Raw genomic sequence first — 10,112 nt, forward strand, 5'->3', positions numbered from 1 at the left:
GCATGTGTTCTCAAGGTCGATTTGTCTGTATGCGGGATGAAAATCCCAAGTTAGTTTCCGGGCGAAAAAACCCTGCTACCTCCGTATGAGATCGGCTAACTTATCTTCAATTAAAGAGAGAGAGAGAGGGAGGGAGAAAAAAACATATGAAGATTCCTCTCATCAAAACGCGAATGGAAATCTGGCAAAACTGTTGCAGATTCATTTTAAGTGGAATGGAGTGAAGCGACATGAGAATTGTCGGAAACGTTTGATGAACGTACCAATAAGAAATTTAAATGCATTCAGCTCTTAAGATAAAATAATGGATTCACAATCACTGTGACTACAAGAATTTTATTACTTCGTATTTGTAAATAATTATAACATGCAAAATTAAACACATCAATAATAAATAAAAATTATTCGAGAAATTTTCTTCGGGTATGAATTTGGTTTGATAAGTTAGTTTTCTTATACAGTCAGCTCTGTTGCCTAATTCATCGATCTTGGAAAATAGTTCTTCATTTTCTGCAATAACATGAAACGAGATTAAACGGATGCAAGAAGTTCTATAATAATAAATAAATAAACAAATAATTAAATAAATAAATAAAATAATAATGTGCGGTCCTTCAGTAGATGCCTCTTTAAACATCTTCTTAGGGGATTTAACCATCCCCTCACCTCCGCTCTCGTTATAAAGTGTCACGTGAAATTATTCAGCTCCCCATATCACAAGTTCTTTATTTATTTATTTTTAAAGAAAAGGAAGGAAATTAATTAACAAGTTCTGCCTTTACAATTTCTACAAGCATTTACTTTTTATTTGTAACTCGAATCATTCTAGATAATAATAATATACACATTTCGAAGACTGCGGTGGTAGGAGGACGTGATCTAGGGTTCAATAACTATGGTTCCCTTCTTTGGGAGATAATAGTGAATAATATTCACCGTAGTTATTTCGCGAAACTAATTGAATCTTTTTCTGTACTGGTAGTAAAAAATGAATATTATTTACTACCAGTTTGTTCTATGTGATTATGTTAAATAATATACACATCATATATTTTTAAACAAAATGCTCGTATATGATTGTGTATATATAAAGGATAAATGAATACGATTGTATTCACCCATTTTTCGAAAATTTTAAATGCTGTGTGGTAAGTTTTAAATATACAGTAAGGCTTCTAATCGAAAATATCATTTAAAAAAAATGAGTTTGCTGTTCTCATATAGAGGTGGCACTGTCTTCCTTCCAGCAAAAATAAGGAAAACTGGTGGATGAAATATGCAGTTACAGTCACAATATTCAGTTCCAGCCAATAGTGTGGATGAGATTAAGGGAAGGGCTGGAGGAGCTTCCATATCACATATCCCAAGAATATCAAGAAGAAAAGATATATAAACAGACATTAATAACGTAAAAGATTATTATTCTATGATTTAGCATTCAACTGTTTGTTGATACAACTGGGCTACAAGAGATACTGTAACACATAAAATCATGGAGCCATAAAGTGACATTTAACCAAAAAAAAAAAAAAAGTGGACAGCGTGGAAAACTAAAATGGTACATAAAGAGAGAGAAAGAGAGAGAGAGAGAGAGAGAGAGAGAGAGAGAGAAATGGAGTGACTGAAATAGTAGCAAATAAAAATTACGGCTTAATAAGTGAAATAAACCAGCAATGAAAATTATTTTAAAATCACCAGGAGTTACATTAATTATTAATACTGTTTCCCTAGAAACTCCTTGAAAGACCAAAACAGTACTCTTTGCTATCGTGAGTGAAGGAAATTGTAGTTGGTGTATTTTTTTCTCTAAGATAAAAAAAAAAAAAGGTACATTATTACTTGTCGATTTAAGTTTGAAACGAGAGAAAAATGTGTTTAAAACGAGAATTTAATAAGTATAAAGGATTCCTAAGGAACAAGTAGATGCGATATGGTACTGACAGCCTTTAGATGTACTAAAGGCTGTCAGTGGAAATAAAATAGTAAACTACACAAATTACGAAACTTACCTCACTTGAAATGGAAGTCTGACTGGGACATCCATTTGTTTTGCGCTTCACAATGTTCAAGGGCTCGCCACAAGGTGGAAGTTGTTCTCGAGGAAGAATAAAGTTGTTATCCTATGGAACACAAATATAAACGATCAGCTGATGTATTCAGGACCATTTGACTGAATGAAATATAGCTTTCGCTTTATAACTAAAGTATTCTATTTACTTTTTAAATAGAATATCTCAATTAATTAATCTCTAATCTTTAAAAACTACATACATATATATATATATATATATATATATATATATATATATATATATATATATATATATATATATATATATATATATATATATATATTTTTATGTTAAACTTCTTTAGAATTCTGCTCAGCTTTTTGGATAGTGTGCTGATATATGGCAAGACGATATGACCTTTCGAGTCGTCCTGTGTCTCTACGTTGTTACGTTGGTGGCGGGATAATTGGTTGTTAATACTTTTTAGAGAGTAGCCATTGTTTTTAAAGGTCCATTTAAGATGTTGTAGTTCCTTTTTTAGTTCTTCTTCATCTGACAGTACAGATCTTGCACGATTCGCTAGAGTTGATATAATACCCAACTTTTGCGCTGGATGGTGATGGGAGGACGCATGCAAATATCTGTCTGTATGAGTTGGCTTTCTAAAAATAGAGACTTTAATTGATTCAGGCGTCTTGGTGAGTTTAACATCTAGGAAGCAAATGGAACTATTTTCTTCAATCTCCATAGTCAATTTTATATCTTGATGGCGGTTGTTTAAGTGGTCGAGGAACTTGTTAAGATTCTCAGTACCATGCTCCCATATGAGGAATATATCGTCCACATATCTAAGCCAAATTTTTGGTTTTAAAGTAAAAGAGGAGATCGCGTTTTCTTCAAAGTCCTCGAAAAAAATGTTGGCTAACACAGGAGAGAGAGGGCTTCCCATAGCTAATCCTTTGACCTGTTTGTATAGTTTACCTTCGAATTCAAAATAGCCAGAGTTTACACAGTGAGATAACAGAGAGAACATTTTATTTGAAATCTTGTTTTTTAAAATATGGAGAACGTCCTGTGTCGGAACGTTGGTAAAGAGTGCTACCACGTCAAAGCTCACCATGATATCAGAAGATTTTAGTTTTAGGTCCTTTATTTTAGAGACAAAATCTGTTGAGTTTTTAATATAAGAAGAAGATTTTCCCGCATAAGCTTTTAACGATGACGCCAAATATTTGGATAACCTGTATGTGGGTGAGTCAATGCTGTCTACTATAGGTCTCAGTGGATAGTTTTCTTTGTGTACCTTCGGGAGTCCATATAACCTTGGAATGAGGGGGTGTAAAGAGCGGATGGAGAGCCGTGTATTCCGTGGAATTTCTGTGGTCTTTTGTAGGAGATTATTTGTTCTATTGTGTATTTCTCTTGTTGGGTCTCTCTCAATTTCCAAATAATTATCTGAATTTAACAGTGCTAAGATTTTTTCTCGGTAGTCTATTTTATCTAGAACTACAGTTGCATTCCCCTTATCAGCCTTTAAGATGACAATGTCCTTGTTAATCCGTAGATTTTTAATTGCAAGTCTCTCACTAGGGGATATATTATCAGAAGGAGGTTTTGCATCGTTGATTGCAAGAATTGCTTCGATCCGAAGTAAACTCGCGTCTGCGGTAGGAAGTAGCGAAGCTGCCTTCTCCATCTTAGTTAAAAGTAATTCTTTAGGGATGCACTTCGGTGCTAACACAAAGTTTAGGCCTTTTTCGAGAATTTTCTCTTCATCGGGACTTAGCACGTATGACGATTTGTTAATCACCAAATTCTTAAGACTGCTGTGACAATTATTTAAGGTAGAACTTTCTTGTTTTGACTTGAGAAAGTTGAATTTTCTGATTAGCTTTTGTTTGTTTAAGTTTTGATAATGTAATGCACGGTGAGTACTCCAATTATCCCGCCACCAACGTAACAACGTAGAGACACAGGACGACTCGAAAGGTCATATCGTCTTGCCATATATCAGCACACTATCCAAAAAGCTGAGCAGAATTCTAAAGAAGTTTAACATAAAAACGTGCTTCTCGACTCTGCCAAAAATAAGATCACGCTTCAACAACTATAAACAACCTCACAACCTTCTACAATTCCCAGGTGTATACAAGGTCACTTGTGAATGCGGAAAGCCTTACTATGGACAGACAGAAAAATCTATCTTACTACGTCTCGAAGAGCATCAGAGAGACATTGCCTATAAGAGAACCAGAGCTACAGCTCTGTCGGGCCATGTCCTGCTTTCAATAAACATGAACAACGAAGGCCACCAACATGAAATAGATTGGACATTGACTTCAAACCTACACATCAGCCATGATGAAATAGAGCGCCGCATTGTAGAGTCAAGGGAAATCACCTTAGACCCTTTTCATTTGAATAATAATCTTAGCTATAATTTGGCAGACTCTTTCAACTCTACTATTAGATACTGGAGATCGCGTGATTCCACACACGCACAGGTGTACAACAATGGAACTTTAACTCGGACTGTAGTTCAAGCTCATAACTGTAATTTACAGTCGAATATTATGGCTTTATAGTTGTATAGCTTTAGAGTGTGTCAATGTTAATTTAAGTGTCTTTTATTGTCTTTCTATGTTCTTATCGCCTGAAGAAGTCATTTTTGACGAAACATGTTGCGTTTTTTTCAAATAAATGTCATTGTGTTATAATTCTCGGGTTTAAGTCAGTTAATTTAAAAAATGAACATATCCCAACCCCGAGTTAATAGTACGTGTCATATATATATATATATATATATATATATATATATATATATTTTTTTTTTTATGAAAAATATTGAATGACTAGAACCGAGATTTAATTAAAAAGGTTTTAATATAAACACACTACTAGTTTCGGCCTGTAACAGCCTTCTTCAGGTGACATTATAAAAGAAAAAACACTAAACATTGAGGGTTAAAAGACTATGAACATCATAGACAGTCTTTATACATAATTAGCATTAAAACGTAATTTAATGCTAATTATGTATAAAGACTGTCTATGATGTTCATAGTCTTTTAACCCTCAATGTTTAGTGTTTTTTCTTTTATAATGTCACCTGAAGAAGGCTGTTACAGGCCGAAACTAGTAGTGTGTTTATATTAAAACCTTTTTAATTAAATCTCGGTTCTAGTCATTGAATATTTTTCATAAAACTATGTATGTTAACCGAGTCAATGATCATTCTGTCATATATATATATATATATATATATATATATATATATATATATATATATATATATATATATATATATATATATATATATATACATATATATATATATATATATATATATATATATATATATATATATATATATATATATATTGTTAATTATTTAATGACTGAACGCCGAGGATATTCAAATCAAAACTTTAATAAATCACACGACTAGTTTCCTCGGAAAGCCGACTTCGTCAGGTGTAACAGCATAAAAATATATAAAACAGAAAGACGATAAAAGCATTGCATTTCTAATAAACGGAACATGACAATTAACTGTAAATAAAGTTTAAATGGGCGACTGAGTTCTAGTTGAAGCGCCACTCACATGCGCGCGTGTGAAATCGCCTGTGCGCCAATATTGAATGGCAGAACTGTGAGAGTCTGGCAAACTGTAGCTTAGGCTGCATTCATCTGGGAGACGTCAGGAACTATTTCTTTCGATTCTAGAATTCGTCTCTCTAGTTCGTCATAATATCTGTGAACGTTGGTTGTTAAATCCCAGTGTATTTGATGCTGCAGACCTTCATCATTCTTGTTTGCAGAGAACAATACATGGCTGGACAGGGCACTGGCCCTAATTCTGCTGTAAGATATCTCTCTCTCTGGTGTTTTTCTAAGCGGAGAAGGATTGATTTTTCAGTCTGTCCATAATTCGGTTTACCGCAATCACTACTCTTACAAACAAGTTGACTAAATTCGAGCATGTACCGCTTCCACAATACTCGTATATTACTCCTCTCCGTTCATAATATTCCGACTGGGCTGAAATTCTTAGATGAACATCAGTAATTTTTTTTTTTAAGTCTGTTTTTGAAATTTAGTCGAAATCGGTCGTTGCAATTTATTTAGGAGTCTGCGAAGGAAGGGGGAAATTCAGACTCTATAATCGTCTTATATTTTGTTTCATCGAGGTGAAATTTTCAGTGTACCTTTAGCGAAGGACAACAAAATTTTAAATTTGATCGGAATCAGTTGAACGACGTGAGTTTTACTCATCGCGAAGGAAACATTTCCCACACTGTTTCCCCCCCCCCCTTCATTTATGCCCGATTAAGCTGAAATTCTCAGGGTACCTTAAGCAACCCAAGAAATGACTACAGTGAACATATGGCTGGCTGACTGATGAGACCTTCAGAGGTGTCAACGAAGGAGGAGGAGGAAAAGGTCCTTTCTCTCTCTCTCTCTCTCTCTCTCAAACTGTTTTAGTTCTTTCAGTAACTGAATTTTTAACATTTCAAATTTTGCAACCTTGTTTTATGACCTTATTGAATTGAAAATGGTAGATCGATAACATCCAACCTAGAACCCGAGTTTACAGTCGAATTTGTTTTTTGAGCCAGTAATTAACTACAATACTTGGCTTCGACCTCTATTAATATATCTTAACAAATGAAAGACATTCCGAGGAAATACATACCACTAGTATTTATACAACTTGTATCTGTATTGAGAGCGTATCACCTTGAGCACAAATTTTCCTCAAAATAAAAAAGGAAATATGATTGTAGATATACTCTACAAGTAAAAACGTGTTATTTACTTGTGTGTTAGCACACTTCCGGATTTTTTCCCCTTTTTTTTTCCTTCAGATTTAGCATCGTGGAAGTTACCAAGTGGTTGTGTTGGCCTTTTTCCATCTTCGTTCCGCATCAAACAGGCAGAAGAATGATTAAATAATTTTCCCATCAGAATGGAGTAAGTAGAAAGGGAAATTCTCAAAGCATCAACAAGGATAATCAAACATTCCGAGCAGTACATGAGGTACTGAACGATCGGGACATTGAAGGAAATGCGCTGTCCGAATCAGTTTGCACATCGTAAAATATCAACATGTGATTTAGCAAAAACAATTTCACCAACCTCAGCTTTCTTCTTCATTTCTTCTGTCTTACTCGGAATATTCCTTCGCGGTCTTCGTTCAGATGATTCATCACCGTCGAAAATTGTCGGTATATATCGAAGAGTGGCTCTTTCCAGGGGCGATTCATCGACTGTTATAAGCCGATCGGACTCTTTCACTTCCTTAAAATCATTAGAGACGTGAAGATACCCACATGTGGGGAAGCGCAAATGGACATTCCCTACTGATTTTTCTTCGTCTTCTAAAGGCGCTGTTACTCTTGATGGTCTTTTGTGCCGAACGATATCTGCAATGCTAAAAGAAAAGAAAACAAAACAAAAAAAAAGTAAACTAAAATAAAATAAAAAATAAAGAGCTAACCACATACTATCATTTTTGACGCTGTTAAAGAAAAGAAACTGGCGGTGTTTTGGCTATATATGTCCTATAGATGTAGGCCATTTTACTTAATTTTGTCAGTAAAACGACCGATTATAGGGGAGAAAAAGCATTCTTATTATTAGCATTTCAAATCGTTTTACCAACACAAACAGCATAATAAAAAATAAATAACATGAAATGAAATCCTTTTCAAGCAGTCAACTTCTCCACACTGTATCATTTTTTCAGTACAATCTAACATATTTATTTATTTTTTTTTTGTGTGTGTATGATATTTGTGTGCAGTATTATATTAATCAGAGTTGAATATTCGATTTCCAATATTTCGGTAATTTGTGTTCGAACTATCGCGATGTCTGCAACAAAGTTATTTATTCAAAGCACTGCATTGGGTGATGGTACGTTTATAGGAATCTAATGTTATTGTGGGTTTAGAACAGGCAACCAGTATTTGACTTATGTGCTATAAATATATAACTAATTATCTTCACTTAGCAACTTTTTTAAACTTAAGCTAATTATCTTAAATTAAAAACAGTTACTCTAAGTGAGTAAATATATCGATGCTCTGAATTTTCAAAGATTTGTGCAGGGAGAAAATTACTTTAAACTTTAGAAGTTTCTGGAAAATACTGAAGGCAAGAGCGGTAGAGAGAACGTAGTTAGTATGAAACAGAACGATGACTAATCGAAGTTCAAGACTGAAGAGATTTTTCCTTGAAGGAGATGAACAATGATCGTAATTACTGTAAGAAGACGGAACAGAAAAAAAAGTTATGTATTATTTGTTATGAATCGGTAATGAAGTTAAGTTAATGCTGTTGGTCTCTGTTTATCCGAGTCTGGGATATTTAAGTAAGTTGCGAAGCTTATCCCCAAAACGTGTGTTTGCTGGGGGGGGGGGGGGTTGAGAAGGGTCTATCCCCAAACTAATTGTTCCATAGTTATAAATGTATAGTGTATAGGCAAGTGTTGTTCTTTCCGTGAGATTTGTACGAATCCAACAGTGCTACTCGGACAAGAAGTATCGCCAAGAATGAAAGAGACAACTCTGATTTTTTTCGACATGAGGATACAAATGTTATTATTATTATTATTATGTGACACCCACAGGGAGTCCAAAGACTCATCGAGGGAGAGTGTGCTAACAGCATCGAACAATTGAACCCTTCCAACTACTAACCGCGCTCAAACTTGTTTAACTTTTGTGAGCCATTAGTAGCAGAGGCTCTACCAATCGACCAACCTTCGCTGGCTAATAAAAAACGCTTATCCGTTAATGGAAAAAAAAAAAAGAAAGACGAATCTCTTGCTATTCAGCTAGTAAATACTGGTTATACTTATGATTGTGACCTTGTTTTTGTATTGCAAGATTGTTGAAACAAAAATGAGCAAAGTATGAGTCGGATTTACAGTCCGTGACGAACACAGTGAGCAACCATAAAATAGAAGTAACTTCAAACTGAAGACAGAGAAAAGTGAAAGACTACTTCGAGTTTTGAACCAGACTCAAGCGATATTTCAATGGAGTTTCTTGTGAATTTTCAATAGCACTTGACTAAAAATTGATGGCATAAGCGAATATAAGTTCTCCTTCCTGGCTAGTACGCCCACAGATACGATGCCCTTCGACACTTCTGCGCATGTCAAAAGAATCCATTCCGATAATGCTTGGAGTAGAGACGAGATTCCAAGCAAGTCTTTTCAACAAAGGATATCGTCAGTACTATCCACTGAGACACCAAGTTCCTGAATTCGAACTACTGAAGAAAAAATTGACTTTCAGTCTTCTGTCTAAATTTCGAATATTTTTCACGCATACTGAACCTGAAGTTTGACAGATAAGGAATAAAGTTTACCTGGGAATCTCCTCATTGGATATCTCTTCAGTTAGTGGAGGCTGTGAAAGCATTCTTATTTTTGGTGGCGTCCGAACCTTGTGTCTCGTGCAGTTGGTTTGTTTCTTGGATTTACTCTCCATGTTGAACAACTCAGGAGAATTAGCTAAAAAGAAATAAAATGTTTCTTATCTTTAAAAAAAAAAAAAAGAAAAAAAAAGGTAAACTAGGAGAAACACTTCTTCATTTCCTATGAAACGGCAGCATAACATTTCTAATAGAAAAGCACTGTAGTTCCGAGATAGGTACTTTATGATTTATGCATTGAATTTTTATTTCGATTATCATTTTTCTAATCTACAATTCAAAATTTTAATTTATTTATATTTTAATAAAATAAGAAATTAATTTGATTTTCCATTATTTCAATTCCTTTTTTTCAAGTATTTCGTTTTCGTAATAATTTAAATTACAGTTTCAGTAAATCACAAATAAATTAAGAGGTATTTCATAAAGCTGACCGATTACAAATGATGATATTTGGAATGTTACTTTAGAGGAAGTAACAAATAGAATGACCGCTTGAGGAAAGTATCAAATTTCAAATTTCAAATTTGAATATACTACTAAAAGACATCTTGCTGATTATTGTTCTTGATAGACTTCAAGTAATGTATCACGTAGCATTAATTGGAATATTTAACAGGATATATTTCATGTGTTTAGCTATGTTTAAAGTTT

At 34.1% G+C, this 10,112-nt stretch overlaps 1 protein-coding gene across 1 annotated transcript; it reads right to left on the bottom strand.

Moving 5' to 3' along the window:
• Nucleotides 1-337: 337 nt before the first annotated feature.
• Nucleotides 338-9,652, bottom strand: LOC150106313 (uncharacterized). Its single transcript, XM_090392350.1, has 4 exons — nucleotides 9,393-9,652; nucleotides 7,152-7,446; nucleotides 2,010-2,120; nucleotides 338-510 (listed from the first exon to the last, which is right to left on the bottom strand). The coding sequence occupies exons 1-4, from the start codon at nucleotides 9,512-9,514 to the stop codon at nucleotides 475-477; spliced, it is 564 nt and encodes a 187-aa protein (XP_090248476.1). The 5' UTR covers nucleotides 9,515-9,652; the 3' UTR covers nucleotides 338-474.
• Nucleotides 9,653-10,112: the final 460 nt, after the last annotated feature.

Source organism: Typopeltis vanoorti, chromosome 5, assembly GCF_054136105.1.
Source record: "Typopeltis vanoorti isolate ZY-2024b chromosome 5, IOZ_Tvanoo_1.0, whole genome shotgun sequence".
NCBI classification, from domain to species: Eukaryota; Metazoa; Arthropoda; class Arachnida; order Uropygi; family Thelyphonidae; genus Typopeltis; species Typopeltis vanoorti.

Coding starts and splice junctions, on each gene's coding strand:
- LOC150106313 (XM_090392350.1), bottom strand. CDS start 9,514: ATGGAGAGTAAATCCAAGAAACAAACCAACTGCACGAGACACAAGGTT. Junction 7,447..9,392: donor TCCAATGAGGAGATTCCCAG/GTAAACTTTATT, acceptor CTTTTCTTTTAG/CATTGCAGATATCGTTCGGC. Junction 511..2,009: donor AGACTTCCATTTCAAGTGAG/GTAAGTTTCGTA, acceptor ATGTTATTGCAG/AAAATGAAGAACTATTTTCC.